This window comes from Trematomus bernacchii, unplaced genomic scaffold (genome assembly GCF_902827165.1).
Source record: "Trematomus bernacchii unplaced genomic scaffold, fTreBer1.1, whole genome shotgun sequence".
NCBI classification, from domain to species: domain Eukaryota; kingdom Metazoa; phylum Chordata; class Actinopteri; order Perciformes; family Nototheniidae; genus Trematomus; species Trematomus bernacchii.
The window spans coordinates 360623-378128 of record NW_022988043.1 but is presented as its reverse complement, the minus strand read 5'-3'; the positions used below and the strand labels follow the sequence as shown (position 1 = coordinate 378128).

General features: G+C 39.2%; 1 protein-coding gene across 2 annotated transcripts in view; it reads left to right on the top strand.

Annotated features, from left to right (window-relative positions):
- LOC117472972 (EGF-like repeat and discoidin I-like domain-containing protein 3) overlaps nucleotides 1–17506 on the top strand; it is a 97929-nt gene that overhangs the window by 57103 nt on the left and 23320 nt on the right. For both annotated transcript variants that reach the window (XM_034118439.1, XM_034118438.1), the window contains exons 5-8: nucleotides 4095–4276; nucleotides 10619–10774; nucleotides 11863–12007; nucleotides 12201–12385. In XM_034118439.1, coding sequence (XP_033974330.1) covers nucleotides 4095–4276; nucleotides 10619–10774; nucleotides 11863–12007; nucleotides 12201–12385 — 668 coding nt within the window. The remainder of the gene's footprint in view (nucleotides 1–4094; nucleotides 4277–10618; nucleotides 10775–11862; nucleotides 12008–12200; nucleotides 12386–17506) is intronic.

The following is a 17506-nucleotide window of genomic DNA, read 5'->3' as shown; positions in this document are numbered from 1 at the left end:
GGGAGATGGATTCAGCTGTCACATCAGCGTAGTGCTGGTGTTAGTGATGTGTGCTGTCATAGGGCTGATGTATGCTCAGGGGCCAGCAGGCCAAGGCCCCGGGGCCCGCTGCCTCTGACGGACGGCTGGCAGGCGGCTCGTTAAGAGTGGCCCTTCATGGCCACAAGGTGAGATGGGCTGGGACTCTGCAACAGTGTCTTAACACATCTTGCATATAGAATACCCTTCAACGGGTACTAGGTCTCGACAAATATGGTACTGTGATGACGCAACATTGCACCTCGGTACCAACGTCATGTCGTAATAAGGAACATTTGATTATGTTTTACACTCAACAGTTGCATCAGGGTGATATGGCATCAGGTGAATGTGCCAGATTAGCGTGTGTGAATCCACAGGGTCCCTTACAAATTGAAAGTCAGGTTCAACTAAAAATGTTGTATTGCTGTTTGTATTTATTTGCACCCTCTACATTATTCACATTCGGTGTGACGATTCAACCTACAACTCAATTAACACTCCTTAGCCTGGAATCCATTAAAGGCGTGCTAACGACATAGCTTTTGGTCTGTCGGTTGGTACATCACTTTAGTCCAGACCAGATGTTGCGCTTGACTTTTTCGCTGCCCGTCATTTTGACGAACAGGATCTTAACATTTCCGTCAAAATCCATTATTAACCCGTCGGTCTGTACAACTGGGGGGGGGGGGGGGGGGGGCGCGGGCTCGGGCTCGTGAACTGTAGCGCCGTGTTATGCATGCCCATTGCCCACTGACTGCACCTCGCGGGAGCGCGCACAGCGTAAAGCAAAAACTCAGACATTTCAATGATTGTACGGCAAACGATATCATTTCCTTTTTGACGGGCATGCATAACACGGCAAAACACCGGAGCCTCGCTGCAGGGAAACTTTGGCGCTGTTCTGGGTTTGTTGTTCTAATCTTTCAAAATGCTGCTCAATACTGCTTTCAGATTTTTCCGTCATTGTTAAAAAAAATCCGTCATAGACTGGAAATATTCGGTTAACGCGACCACTGGTCCAGACTGAAATATCTCAAAGACTATTTAAAGGATTTATATACATTTTTCAGGAGAAATCGGTTTGTCCATCGTTTTCTCTTTATACTATACATTTTACTTTGAATTTTTAAGATAGCTTCCTGAAAGATGGATCTTCTTTTTACTCCCTGTTAAAAAGAGAAAAAACACCAGTAAAGACATATTCTTATGGTGTCTGAATGACTAGGATTAGACATAACATGTTAAAATGCAACTGATATTATACTGTATATCGAACACAATGGTCATTTTGGAAAGTCATGGCTGCTTGTTCTTTTTCTGACTTGTTAGAAGGAATGAGTGTAGTCTATCTAAAATATAATGGAAAATGTAAAGCTTCAGCAGTATGTTACCGCATCCACCTACACCATCCCCTCATTGGTTTGGAAGCGATGAGTCACACACGAGGAAGAACTAGCAAAGCAAGAGGGATCTACCATAGTGGAATATATAAACACATCTCTGTCAGTGCAAACACACACAGATATAGTCGTTGCTCTCTCCCAGCCTCCATTCGATCCCCCCGGACCATCCTCAGACATTACTCACTGTCTCCCTGCCTCTCTGTTGCCTAGAGCCCCACTGTTTTAGCAGCTGGATACATTGTGCTAAGGTTGTTTTCATTGTTCCATTCTTCTCTGACTCTTGGCTTTCTTCTGTGCTGAAGGTCTTCTTTCAAGCCTGCCACTTAAATTGTCTGCTGGTGTGTGTGTGTGTGTGTCTCATCTGTCTATGTGTAAGCCCTGGGTTTGAAATGCTTAGGTGATTTGTTTAAATTGTGAAGGCATCACAGCCTCCGTGTGACTGCTGCTCCAGGCTTTCCCTGAAGGCTGCTTTACACGGACACTTACAGTTCAGCTGGCATGAGCGAGCAGTGCCTCTGGCTGAACTTTGTGCTTGATGTGTCCTCATTCTTTTGGAACGCTTCCAAGTTGCCTCAGCATTCCCAACACTTGTGGTTTTCTAGCCTCTTGAACACAGCAATTATCATCTGAGACCAGAGCCTATGCTAACAAAAATGAATGAGTGGATTACATTTGTACCACTTTTCAGTGCAATCAAATATTGATGTCCTCTGTTTTGTTACTCGATTATTTTATCCCTGTTGTCATTAGAAATAAAAACCAAGACCAGAGTAAAATACATGCCACATTTTGTCATCATAAACTGAATGTGATTGTCCTGTTCAATTCAATGTGCAATTTGGGCATCAATAATAATATTGTTCTCTCTGTAATACCTAACCCTCATTCCATTTAGAAAATGTTAAGAGCCATAACAGCCTGAAATAAAAACACACTAGTACCTCCAACCGTCCCATCCATTTGCTGTCACATTATAAGAGAAGCACTGGGAAATATATTCCATTTTGCTACACACTTCAGGTTTATACTCAACCTCATGACTTTCAACTGTAATGGAGAACAAAATATCCCTTACTGCAATTTCAGATAATTGCTCTGTGAAGGACACACTGCCATACGATGAGCAGTAACTCCTATTAATGTTCTTTAGACCTGTTCAAGTTTTTAGCTGGTGTTAGCTAATCTTCACTGGCACATGTCTTATTTTGCATAACACAGTATTAATATGATTGCAAATGATACATATTAGGAATCATATTTACAATCATGCAATGCGGGGCTATAAATCCTTGCATTTATGTCTACTATTTGCTTGAGTTAGGGACAAATTAAAACTTTAGCATCTGTCACAACCTACACACAAACTGTTAAGGTAAATTCAGCTGTGATGCTGCTTATTTTTGTGAGGCACTATGGGCAAGAAGAAATGTAATGATGCGGGGGTTTGCATCCAAAATTCCAACCAACTTTGTGTCACGTCTCAGCTGTTTGGTTTATCTTGAAATTGCACAACATCGAAAAGCAATTTCTGAGACACTTTAAAGTGTTCATGTTGCATATTACACCTTAAGTGTTGAATTATAACCGATGAAGAGAAACATCTAATTCACAATCTGAGTTACACAACACTGAAACTGTGCGGTCTGAAAGATTCTCCAGTCACATCTGATTTATTTTTGATGGTTATACAGCACAGCCGTTTGAAACATCAATTCAACCCCAGTTGAACCGTTGAAGATATTTCCCTTGCACACCTGAGTCTTCAATTATCTGATGAATAAAAGCAAACTAAAGAATGTGCATGTTTTTCACCCTCCTCATGCAATCCAACCTAAGGACAGTTTTCATAGAAATGGCAGATGGTTTATGTGTAAATTAACAATAAGAAAATATTATTAAGGGTACAGTGCAAACCTTGTTTTTGAATTTTTTGCAATTGTTGAAATATAAAAAAAGCAAAATTAACAGTCTATTCGATTTACATTCCCAGAACCCCTTTCAGCATTTGTATGTCTCAAATTATCTTAATGTGATAAGGATTGAGAGGTAAAAAAAAATCTTGAAGACGTAAGGCTAGTGTTTCTGTCTAATGATAGTGCTGTCATACCTTGATACTGCTGCCTGTAAGATGTTTAAAGCTCTAACAAATAATGATGACTTTGGGGTTGATGCTATCCAGTCCCAGCTGCTTGGGTGAAAGCCTAAGGGCTCTGTTACTAATGGAAGAGATGAAGGAGCCACCTGTCCCTCAGGTGTGGACAGCATAAGGACACAGTCATCTTGTTGACTGAGGTGACGAGAGTGTCTCTTAATAATAAGAGAGACAGGAGTCATGCTGGACAAATCAATGACGACCTCAAAGACAAGGACTTAGTGAGAAGTCTTCACAAAGATACAACAGGAGAGTGGAGGAAAAGTTTCTGTTTTAATGACCATACCTGATACTTTACAAGTGGAGGAGACTGAGTTAGACAGCTATCAACTCTGACATTGGGGAGATTAATTTAAAACTGTATTGGAGTTCAAAGTCATTGACATTACAAAATATGGTCATTGTGGTATTTTAAGAAATCTATAAGCATCGCACAGACTGGGTTGCACATATTTCTGAGTGCTGAAATGACATGAAGGCTCATCTCTTTCTCTCTCTCTCTTTCTCTCTTCACTCAGGATGCTCTGGACCTCTCGGTATGGAGGGCGGTATAATCTCCAACCAACAGATAACAGCCTCTTCCACCCACCGCGCTCTCTTCGGCTTGCAGAAGTGGTACCCGTACTTTTCTCGCCTCAACAAGAAAGGACTGGTGAATGCCTGGACGGCTGCCGAAAATGACAGATGGCCATGGATCCAGGTAAAGTGCAGTCACAGAACACATGCAGAACACACAGTCTGAATGATATACACACGTTATTGTCTTGTTTGTGGTGGCTTTAAATTGTTGGATTGAAGTTTACTTCCAAATAACGTTATTGTTTGTAGTTGATGGTTTAATGAAATATAATAATGTGACCGTAACGTTTATTTCTGAACCATTAAGTGATGTCACACACATCTATCAATCTATTCCATCTAATCCACTGTGCCATCTCTGTTTTAAAGGTCCACTATTATACTCTTTTTCATAATATATTATAGTTCTCAGTTATATACAAAACATGTCTCTGAAGTGTTTGGCTCGAAATACCAAACAGATCATGCATTGTATCATGCCATAATCCCCTCTGTTTCAGCCCTGTTTCAAAAGTGTCTGTTACTTTAGATGAAAATAAGGAGCCACTCCCCACGCCCCTCTGAGAGATATTTGGTTAAAAATAACACAATGGTGCTCTAGGAGGAGATTCAGGTGATAAGGTGGGGGGGGTTACCTTGGTTGGTTATTGGCTAATGGTTACACAAGCCAAAAAAGTCATTATGCAAAATCTGATCAGCTCATTTTCAGACAGGTTTTTATAAATGGATCAGGACAAAAAGTGAGCAAATCTTTTTTCCTGAAACTTTCAGAATCTCTTTACACAGAGGGGACACATGTTTATGTATAAAAGACATGAACAAGTGGATTTTGCATAATAGGTGACCTTTAACGTTTAGTTGTGTCATTCTCAAAGCTGAGGCTACAATGGCACTTTAATATTTTGATGACTTAATGCACTGATGCTTTCTCTTTGCTTCGTCTTATGGAAATCACTCTGCTGTCAAGATGAAGATTTGATGTATCATTTAGCTTAACACTCAACAGTATTTTTTACAGTTATATTATCCCCCCAAAATGTAACTAAGCTTGAAAATGCAGTCTCTCATTTTGACATTTTTGAATACCTCTGATCAAAAACCTAAGTATTGTGAAATGAAAAGAAAAGCAGTGAACGTTGACACAGCGAAGTCTGCTCCTACTCAGGCTATGAGAAGATAACCTTCATGCTGTACCATCACACAAATACTGTAGATTGTATGGTCGTTCTGAAAACCCAGAACCTATTGCTTTACTTTTTATGGGCCTCTTTTAATCCTAAAAAAGACCTTCCTCATATAATTGTATCCCTAGGAATAAGGATATGTTGTAGGTCTCATAGCATTAAGCAATGATTAAATGATGGTATGGAAGCTGTTGCAGCTCCTTCGCCTATAATGATCTGGCTCCAGTTAATAACCTATGTATAACTGATTGTCTGGATTTATTTTGAGCATATAGTCATACGTCATGGTCCCGCACTGAAACGGCTGTTGCATATTCAGTAGAGCAAATGTCAGATGGTATTGTTAAGATAAATAAATCTACCTCCAACTCTGAAGTCTCGGTCTAGTGCCGAAGACGCACTAATACAACAGATGAAAAATATTCCACATAAAAATATTGACAAATTGTTAAATAATCAATCACTTAGCTTGTTGATTAATTAACTTTAATAAAAACGTGTTTTGTTTCTGACTTGTTACGTTACTCTTTGAGTCACTACTGTTGTGACAGAAATGCTGACAGCAACCTTTGAAGTGGGCTGTTATCAGATACATGATCCACGGACAGTGAACCGTGACCCAATGTAATAGAAAACCAAAATACACCGTGACAGTGTGATGAAGAAAGTGAAGTTGTACCTTACAACAAGAGAAAAGTAACATTGGGAGGAATTGCTTTGTAAAAAAAAAAAAAAAAGAGAGTTTGTGAAGATACAGGCAACACGAGTAAGAGAAAAGGAGCCGTGCACTTGGAGAGGCTGAGGAGAGTGGGACATAAAACATTCAGGCAGTTTGTTTGACTTTAATGAAGCCACGTGGGATATTACGCAGGATGCTATAGGCATTGTGTGTTTCTACAGAGGGCCCGGATAATTGGGACGTGAGTACAGACAGAGGTGTACAGTCCTGGCAGTGTTTTGGGATTATGCTAAGGAGTAAGCAGGGTGCTTTTGTAGTGCAGAGCGATGACTGCGTTTGAATGTCATGTGAAATATGTTATACTGACAGATGACAACCCTATCAAAACGCGGATCAGATTATTCTGGCTATTTGTGAGGTTTTCTTTGGTGCCGTATGCTTCTTTGGTTGTCAGTCAGTGTTTGCTCTCTCAACCCAAACACAGAGAATCATTCTTTGAATAATACATCATAGAAGAACCGACGGAGCATGCATTCGGCGTACATGTTTGTTTGTGTTAATGTTTGGTTTTGTGTGCTTGTGAAATGAGCTACTACACACATCTATGTATTGTCAGAATATTTTTTCACATCCTTGCCACGACTAGCTCACACATAAAATTGCATTTGAACACTCAAGGGAAATTTGCTGCCGGTTTGACCAATATCAGCAAAATATAGCTCCAGCCAGCTGCGCTCGAAGAATGAAACAACCCAAATCACTTGTGACGGCTTGGAGGGTCCACACATCGTTTAATGGAAGCTAAACTGTTAATGACATAATGCTCAGATGCAGATCTGAGTAGGTCTGCATTTTTTATCATGGCTGGATGTATATAAATAACCTGCTTTGAGTCTTACTCTGTACCTGTCTGTCTCTTTTCATTCCATCGTTCCACATTATTATTAAAGCATTTTACAAACCACAAACCAACCAATGCTATTTATGAAAATGTATTCTATAATAATAACAGCACTACTGCCGTCAATATTACTTACAATAAGCCTTTACTTTCAAACATAAACGGCATTTAAAAAAGTGTAATTCTGCATTATTGCACAACATTTTTGACTGATTACTGTCAATATGATACCAACAGTGATTCTTATATAAATAGGAGTCATGAATTAGGTTCATAAGCTTAATCCTAATGCAGCTCTCAGATCTGGGCTGATGGTTCAGGCCATGTTGAAGTGTTTAAAGGTCTCCTATTATACTGTTTATCTTTACTGTCAGTAAAGATATAATACACTTTATTTATAGCACCTTTCAAAACATAGTTACAAACTGTTTTCACACAGAAATACACAGAGAGAAAGTTAATTAACCAGCAGCATATAATCATAAAAACACAAAGTAAATAATAAAACTAAAATACATAGATTAAGTATAAATGAAAAGTAATATCAGAATACAAATAAAATCACATATTAATTCGTTTTTTAAAACTCTGACATGTGAAACATCTAGACTTTGAAAAATGAGAAGGGATTAAGTGTCATGGCCACTGAGTAGTGGGCATACAATAAGTGAAATGTCATCTCAATATGAGTTAATCTTGCACCTGTGATTCCAAATAGGGTTTAATTGCATTTGATTTTAAAAATATGGAAAATGTTTGAGATTTAGGTACAAGACTTCAAATATCATGAACTAAATGTGTTGTCTCATAATCTTTAACATCTCAGTGTAATTTGTGTGCAGTTTGTTGGTGCCACTGTCGCAAAGACAACCAAACACTTATCATTTTCCTCAGTTACCAACAACAACAGAGATGGTTATTACATATTTTGTATTAGTTGATTTTTATAGTAACAAGCAGACCAATCTTCTTGTTCATATTTCATCAGCAACTTGCCTACTGATTGCATCCTGGCTACTATCAGAAGCAAGAAATTACCACAAGAATAAAAAACATTTCTTTTACCTAAAAAACCCAGTCTTAGCGCTATGATAAAGGAACAACAAAGGGCAGCTTTTGTTATGTACTGATTTAGATTAGTAAATGGTACGCATTGTATCACTCCTCTTTGCTTTCTGTACCCCCTTTATAAACAAGGGTCTTTTGCTTTTGGTAGAATTGTTTTATTACCTGAGGAGTGAATTATTTGGTTGAATGTTAGGGTCATTTGTTGAGTAGTGAAATGCTTTCCTATAATAATGCAATGTCTATGTGTCTGGCTTTTATTTTGAAATGGAAGAACTGAATGAATTGAGCTGTAAAGCACTGCTGTTAACAATGTTGAAGCAAAAGTTTCCTGCCTTGTTTCAGAATATGCTGCGTCCTGATCTTCATTTTTCTGGGAGATTTGCAAAGTGAAAAGCCAATCTGTATCCAATCTAAACACAAAAAGTGTATCTGTTCTACAGCTATTTATTTAAAAAGTTGTCCCATGCCATTTTAAGCATTTTAGGTTATGAATTTCCAACGATGCCTCACTCAAACAAATAAATGCATCACTATTAGCGCTGAGGTGACGGACGTATGTTTCTGAGTGGTCATTAAAAATGTGAAGAATCACCCCAATTACCCCGTCCGTGGCCTTTTAGTGACAGGCCTTCTAATTAGTGCAAGAAGTATCTATCTCTATGGAGAAAAATGGTGGGGAGCGAAGAAATGCTGTGAATGAGAAACAGTGGGTCGTAGCAGCTCTGAGTCTCTAAGAGGGGTCCTTATGTATAATTAACTTAATACATCCGCTTAAGTATGTCGAAGAATCTGCGTAATTGAGGCTTGTCTCTACATATGTAAATTAGAAAGGATATCAACACTGAAAAATAATTATTATGCATTTCTCCATTGGTTTTTGACAGTAAAAACATGCTTTGTGAACATAAACAGCTTTTTCTTATGCTGGATATGTAATAGCCAGTACTCTAACCTTTAATCTGCTCAGGAGACACAGTTGTTGGTTTTTTTGGACACACAGACTATAACTCGTGGGCTCAGACTATGTGCTTGAGATTTTACTCTAAATATAAATATTATAATAATATTAAAATATATTGACTCACTTGTAAATTGCCTTATTTCAAAATAATGCTAATATTCCTGAAACTGAGCTCAAGCCATAGAAATACCTGAATGTGGTCGCTGTATCAGTGAAAAGAGACAGCAATTTATTTTGGATAAGCTTTAAAATAGTTAATGTTCTTAACTTAAAATGACTTCAGAAAGTATTTGCAGAAATATGCTCATATATATGTAGGAAAAAGTACAGAATAAATCTAACCTTGAGCTGTACTGCTCCACTTCAAGCTAGTTATTCAAATTCTCTTTGAGTCTACATTTCTTTCCTCAGGTTTGGCCATTTCAGGTTAATGGTCCTTTGGATAATACTCACTCAGTAGTGTATTATTACTTTACTTTTGGGCTGTGGCCATGAAACACAGTGTTTTATATATATTGTCAGAGGGTGATGAGCCAAAGTGGCTCTCTCTTTTTTCCTGAAAATGAAGCAGCTTGTTGTGAATGTAGTGCCGAACTGTTTAATGAATAATTACTATCACTGCTTTATTTGCTTGATCTCATTTGTCTCTAACTAGTGTGTTACAGTATTATCATGCTGTGATGCATGTGTTATCCTGCCCTACTTTATTATCATTAATAATATTGAGTTTATAAAAATAAATTGCAGTGTGTGTGTTAGTGACTGTAAGTACAATGTGTGACTTGAACACAGCACCACTTCTTTGCCACCACAAGCTTCTTTATTATGACACAAGACAAAACAAAAACACCTCTTTAGACTTTTTTTTAAAATTGCTTTACCAAACTACAGGCCCTTTATAGTCAACCAGCAATGACAGGTTCATTACATAAACTGTAGAAAAACATATATGAGGCATGAGTCACATCACTTATAATGTAGGTCTCTCAGGCCCATCCTGTAACTGGAAGTGGATTATTCAATTCTGGGCAACGACATGTGAGAATGGATGGAGGTCAGGAAGCGCCAAACAACTGCATGAGTGTGATAGGCTGAGACTCCTATCAATCAAACAGGCATGGTTTGACATGTTCGAAAATCCCCTTGACCTTAAACATTTGAACATTAATTACAATACATACCATAACTTTAACCCTTATATATTATAGGAAAATATGTGGAATGGCAGTGTTGTTGGAATGGACTCTCAAAGTGAGAAACATGTCAAAGCGAACCCTAAACTGTTGTTTAACACATCTATTGTCCTGAGATAATAATGATCCTGCTTTGTGTGCACTGAGCACACAAACATTCATCACTTTGCTGTTTCTTACTCTTTCCTTTCCTCTTTGCTCTCCAAGCCGCTTGTCATTGGCACCGTATTGACAGTCTGCACAGGGTTGACAGACTGAATCTAGAGCGTGAGGATTGATTAAATGTTCCATTCGATCACAGACTTTCTGAATAAGATGGATGGCCCTGACAGAAAAGATACAAAGGGGGGGGACTTGATTCCCATGACTTGCGTGGGCACACCTGCTCGTGCACACGCATAGACAAAGACTCACTCGTTCAAACTGTCTGGAAATGAAGCAATAACTTCTCGATTTTGTCTTCTTTTTACTCCACAGATAAACCTGCAGAGGAGAATGAGGGTCACAGGCCTTATTACCCAGGGTGCAAAGCGTATCGGAAGCGCAGAGTACGTCAAGTCTTACAAAGTAGCCTACAGTGATGACGGGAAGAGCTGGAGAACATACAAAGTCAAGGGCAAAAATGATGATATGGTAAGACACACGCGAGGACCCACAAACACAACACATACACACCCATTGTCTTCTCTCCACTTTTTCTCTTTAGCCTCTCACCGTGCAATACACAGGCGAAGGTACACACATGCCCACACTCGCGCACGTTCACACACAGCGACAAGAGACTGTGCACTCAGTCAAGGGCAGGGTGGAGGACATGATGAGATGGCTTTTTAATTAGCTAGCACACACCGGGCCCATCCTGCTGTCCCTTACCCCCCTCCACTTTTATGACTTCTAGATTGAATTTTTATACTATTTGGGGATGAAACAGCCACCAAATAGGCCACACAGCGTTCTATCATTCCTGACAGCAAACCACGGCTGTCTCCCATTTGGCGGAGCTCCGAATGACCCCGACTTCCAAACTTCCTTCAAATGTATTACACGGAACAGAGAGTCTACTTGAATATCCTGGGATCTCAGTCTTGTGCTTTTCTTATATAGCTTTTATTCGGTCCAAATATGGCGTACAGAAAGAAACAATGTGAATGCTTGAGTGTCTTTTTTTTGTTGAGGTGGATGTTTTAAAAATATAAGCAGACTGAGATAAATACCTGCACAGAAGGACCTGTGAGTGTGTTAGAAGCCCTGATCCTTGACCAAAAATAAGTTGGGGGTTTTTGTTCGCATTGACCTGCTGCCACCCAGTGACAGCTCCTATTTCCTGTATCGCATGAAAACACACCGCTCTGTCTCTCCTGTGCTTTCTCTCTCTCTCTCTCTCTCGCCCTCTCTCTGCGCCTCACACATGCAGTACATCAGTCACTCAAATCACAGAGTTTCTGTCAGGTCATCTGGATAAAACTCTCCAGAAGGTATAGCGATATAATTGGAGCTCTAATTTAAAACACACCACTGTTCTTATGAATTATGGGCTCAAATGGTGCGGGAAATTGTCTATTTTCTCATGTAATTCCAGCTCATTGACCTTGAAAGACAGCAATTTGTTGAGTGTGGAGTAGACACTAGAGACAGCGCCAGAGAGACTAAATTACAGCAAAACTGATCTGTTATACCATCCTCCCCGCCCCCATCTGCTGTTATTTCATCCCCTGCAACAGATTTTCAGAGGAAATGTCGATAACACCGCTCCATCAGCCAACTCCTTCACCCCTCCCATTGAAGCCCAGTACGTGCGCATTTACCCCCAAGTCTGCAGGAGGCACTGCACCCTTCGCATGGAGCTGCTGGGTTGTGAGCTAACAGGTGGGTGAGATTCAACGTTTCACACACATTCATTATGAAATTATCTGAAAATCCACTGCACTATGCCTCCTGCATAGTTTTACCATGCTGCATTTTCTATGTGGAAACTGTAATGAAAATATACTCCTTTTTTTTGGAGGTAAGGGAATTTATGCGGTCAGGATGATTATAACAAATGTGTTGTTGTTGCCAGGCTGCTCTGAACCACTTGGTCTGAAGTCAGGTCATGTCCAGGACTACCAAGTCACGGCCTCCAGCATCTTCAGGACGCTCAACATGGACATGTTCACCTGGGAGCCTGGCAAGGCCCGGTTGGACAAACAGGGCAAGGTCAATGCTTGGACGGCTGGACACAGCGACCAGTCACAGTGGCTACAGGTAAGAAGATATCTGTAGCTAGATGTTAACTCTGCTAAAGTTACTACAGCAATTTCATCTAGCGCTAAGCAGGGAAATTAACTGACAGCTATTTTCTTGCAAATAGCTGGTTTTCACTCTGCTCAATACCAGCTCTTACCTCTCTGGCATCGTAATCAATGGTGTGTTCATGGTAATACATGCCAAAGTTAGACTTCCTTGATGTGTACGGCACAGTGTGAGATGTGAAAGGAATTATATTTGAAAATACAACCTCTCAGTAATTTTCTTAGAAACAGTCAGTAATAGAATCCAACACCTACATTGCCTCTATTGGAAGAGTTACCCCTATAATCTTTGGCTGCAGCCCAGGTTTTCTTTCTCTATGAAAACAGCCAATCCATTTGTTTTCATTACAGTTGCTGATGGCTGAAAATATCTGCTGAAAGGGACAAGACACGTCTCTAAGTGAACGCTTACACCCCAATCTTTCTGCTTAACAATATGAGCGATTGATCCAGGCATAGGGAGTTAAGACGCATGTCATTCAGACACAATCATGACCAGAATGACCTCACGTATGGCCTCATGTATTGATTTTCTTTTGTTTTTAAGATAAAAGGCAGTATAGGCTCTTTGATTTTGGAGTAAGAAACCACATCTGACTTCAAGCTGTAAAACAGATAGCATAAAGGTAATTTTGATGTGGATCATTTTCTCAGGGAATTGAAGATCAGAGGCCTCTCTGCTGCACTCGTTCCATGCTTACTGCCTCCCTGGCGGTGACACAGTTAGAGCTCTAAAGTCACGCTGACTTGTCTGGCCGTTATTCGATTGGCCTGGTCTTAAGTCAGATCTGTTTTATATTAGGCTGAAAGATTTGTGCCCAGGGTGAAGGTATGCAGAGCTGTGTGTGGTAGGAGACATGTACTCAGGCAGGCCCCATCCAGGCGAGGGAGCTGGGCTAAGCAAAATTGATGGCTGTGGGTAAAGGAAAACTTGTGGTCTCATATTACATGCTGTGCTGGCAGGAAAGGGAAGATGCTATACAGACACGGTGAGAAAATCAATGGCTTCCACTGCCAAGGACTATTTCCGCGCACAATATACAATATCGGACTTTGGAAATGTAGACATTGATAGTTATAAACTGTTAAGGGCTGTTTTACATTTGTATTGATAAAGCTGCCAGAGCTGAACACTTCTTTATATTTGGCGCTCGTCCTGTATACATTTGTTAAACGCCAACAATCAGTGTCTTCTTCATACCCGTTGCCATGGAAAATAATTGATTCTCAGTGACATTATTGAATGACTTCGAACCAACAGATTAATAGAATGAATCAGCCTTAATGGCAAATTAAGTATTCCTATTAATCAAGACAACTACTCTGGTGAGCACTGAAAGCAATGGGAAACTATTTACAGACATCAGACCTCAGACTGGATTTCTTGATTCATAGACAGAGTTTATTTCAGTAGCAAACAGCTGAGTCATGAGATGATGGATTCTCTCTGTAAATACTCAAACTATACTTAAAGGTCACCTATTATGCAAAATCCACTTTTCCATGTCTTTTATACAGAAATATGTGTCCCCTCTGCGGTAAGAGATTCTGAACGCTTTTCATATATCTGAGACCTATAATATATTGATGAAAAACCGTATAATAGGGGACCTTTAATATGTTTTACAGAGTTTAAACACTACTTACATACACCACTAAGCTTTAAACATGTTTATAACATTTTCTAAAACCTGAGAGAATAGAACGTTTTGTGAACAAAGCAGTGTAAAATCTATTTAATCTGTTTGGGGGCCGTCCAAGGCACAGATATTCTTGCAGTAGATATAATTGCACAGAGGGAGAACCAATCAGAATCTTTTTCAAGATGTTCAAGAGAGGAGCTGAAGCTGTCACACTGAGCTGCCAAGTGTTGCAGCTGGCATAAGCTGATTATTTAATTATGCACATTAACATGTCCACATAGCAAAAATAAATTGCCTGATTGACAGTTGCTTCTTTTTAATTTACCTTTTCCCTGTCAATGCAATACATGCACTGCAGGTTTTCAAGGCAAGCAGTGTTCTAGGATTTCGTTTTTGGTGGATTTTAGTTAACATTTCTCAGTTTAGGAAATCAACAGTTGGAATAGCGTGATTGAGGCTCCTCGTCACTTCTCTGTCAACAAACTACTTGGCAAGGATTACATTTTCTGGAATATGATGTTGAATTCCTGTTGAATTCATATTGTAGGTAGCAATGATTGTGATTCCTGATTTAAGATCCACCAATGGGAAGTGAATAAGACAGAACACCTCGTATAATCAGAATCAGAATCACAGATTGTCTAAGCACAACTGATTGGGCCAGGTTGTTATATTCATACATCAATTTAGGTCATTTTCTTTTAATATCTGAATTGAAACACTGAAAACACAATTGTTATCTTCATATCAAATATTTCCAATGTGTATTGCACAGAAGTAATTACAGCCTAAAATTGAAGTGAAATACACTTTGGGTATATTGAACTCAATTGCAACCATCTAAAAATACTTGTAATTACTTTGCAATTAAGTGTATCCTTCTTAAAACACATCTCACTTCAATGTCTTATTTGTAGTTAAGATGAAGAGAGCAAGTAAAATGGAGAGAAGTAAATTGGAGAGATTACCGGTCTAAAATTACATTCTTCTTAATAACTTTAAGCATGTTTACACACACTCTTATAAGCCTACAAATCCCTGTGGCAGAGCAGAAGGAATACAAATTGTCCCTTGAGTTTGCTTTGGTCGGGGCCAGCTTTAAGACTTGTTTACAAAATACAAAGCCTGCATTTTAGTCAACAAAATGTGAACCCTTAAGTTAAGCTACAGTAGAGAGGCTGAATCCAATGCCCCCCTTAGCTCGTGCTTTGCAGACACTTCACTGCAAAAGAGATGTAACACTAAAAGCACTTCAAATTGTATAATAATAATATATGTAATTGTTGTTTTTCTTGTAGAACAGAACATGTTTTCAATATATTCCCAATGAAAATAATCAGCCTATAATACTATTAGCTGTGTTTCACATATTTGCAGCTCACATCACATTAGTTTGAGCTCCTCATTTGGAAAGAGTTCTTTACTTACTGCAAATGTTCTCGACTTTTGGCTATTGCTTTCAACTAAGAACACTTCTAAATATAAATATATCACTTAATTTGCAACGTGTTTAATTTATGTGTAGCCTGCAAAGGTTATAAAACAATGCTGTGAAAGTAATTCCATTATGATGGTTCATTTGTTATGCCCTGTCTCCAAGGCTTTCACAGCCAATTATCTCCTTAAAGTGATACATATTTATTGTGCATGGCTGTGGCACCCTGATAATCACTGCTGACTCTGATGATGCAGTGTGAGCTCGAACTTAGGTGTGAAAACTTTGAGTCGACCTACCCTAATTAAATATAAAAAAAATTCAAACTTAACAGAGCAAAAATTGGTGTTTACATTCAGTGAGACAGTGTTTTTTTGTAATTGTATTGCTGTCACGGTATAGTTTGATGCTCGGTTAGACGGTTGACAAAAATAAAACTTCCGGCAGGCTTTGAAGCTTTTCTTTACGACTTGAGTAAACAAAGACTAAATAAGAGGACATATAACACTTGACAAACGACTTCTGCCAGATTTGAAATGTGCAAAGGTGGATGCTGACGAGGTATATAATGGCCGCCTAGCAGCTAACGCAGAGCCTGCACATTGTCGAAGTGTCTCTGCTGGAACTCACAGAACCAATGATAAAGCACAGTTTGAGACTATAAAACCAGACACAAGAGGCAAATGGAGATATACATGTAAAGTGACCAATCACAGTCACAGTCTTTATCAAGGCTGTTAAGTACTTCTGTCACAGTTATTACTCTACAACCTGTTTCATTGAAAAACTTTTCTTTATTGCATTTCAGTGTATCATAGTTCGTTTCCACTGGTGACAGTTTGTCGATTTTCTGAATATAGAAAAAAAAGTGGTACTTTTTTGTGTTGAACGGCTACCAAGATGGTTAGGGTAGATCAATGTACAGTAGCTGCTATGATGAAGAATGTACTGAGCTTCATGGACACTCTGTATCGGCCTTAGAGTGCAGGTTAATCATTTGAAGAGAGTGTAAGAATAATAAATTGTACTGCCATAACAGTGTCGTTTTTATTGGTAAAATGTGGCACTCATCACAGATATGTGCCAGAACTGGGTTTACCGACTTTGCTGGTAAAATCCATAAACACAGTAACTGGCCACCAGAGATGAAGAAGCCAGTTAAAGAGACACTCAAATCACACATTTTGGATTAGACAAGGGAGTCCCTACCACTGAGGGACTTTGGAAACATGTTGAGCCTTGGTGTTGAAGGGAACTGCAGAAATGGATAGTCATCCAGACACGGCAAGACAAAGCATTAAAACATGTTATGAAGAACATTGTTGAGTAGTTTAAACCCAGCAGGAGGGTAAACGATCCTAGAAGGCATCCCCAGGCACTGTGTGGTGTGAAATCAGTTCAAATCTTCCACCCATTGTCTTTATGAACTAATGTGAGTTTATTGGATTGCACAAGCCAAGCTTTTAAATGAAAAAGAAGATGGTAGTTGTTGATGGTTATAGTGCTTAAAACAGTTTGAAAGCGAGAGTCATTTCTTTATATTTGAAATTCATAGTGCTAGCAGGCAAAATGGATGGATGGATGAACTTTGTAGCTTGTGCCATCTCAATTTATTTATCGACGGGTATAATTTGCAGGCCTGCAAAAGAGTTCAGTCTGGGATGTGTAGTTACTGGCAGAATGGTATGATCTGTCATGGGTAGTCAAGCAGTAATTATTTAGATCACAAATGTGCATACTATGGGAGAACTCAACAAAGTTTTGTGTGAATACTCAAGGTCATGAGGACATGAGGAGAAGATACTACCTTAGCATACTTCTGACATGTATAAGAAAAGTGTATAAAAGGTAGTGGGATCTAATGGTGAGGTTGATAATTTCAACCAGCAGAAAAACCCTCCATTCACAACTCCCTGCCCAAGCTTGTCGGAGAACCTATGGTGGTCTTCAGGTAACATGGAAAAGTCGAATGGCTGGGGTAAAAAATATCACAAGA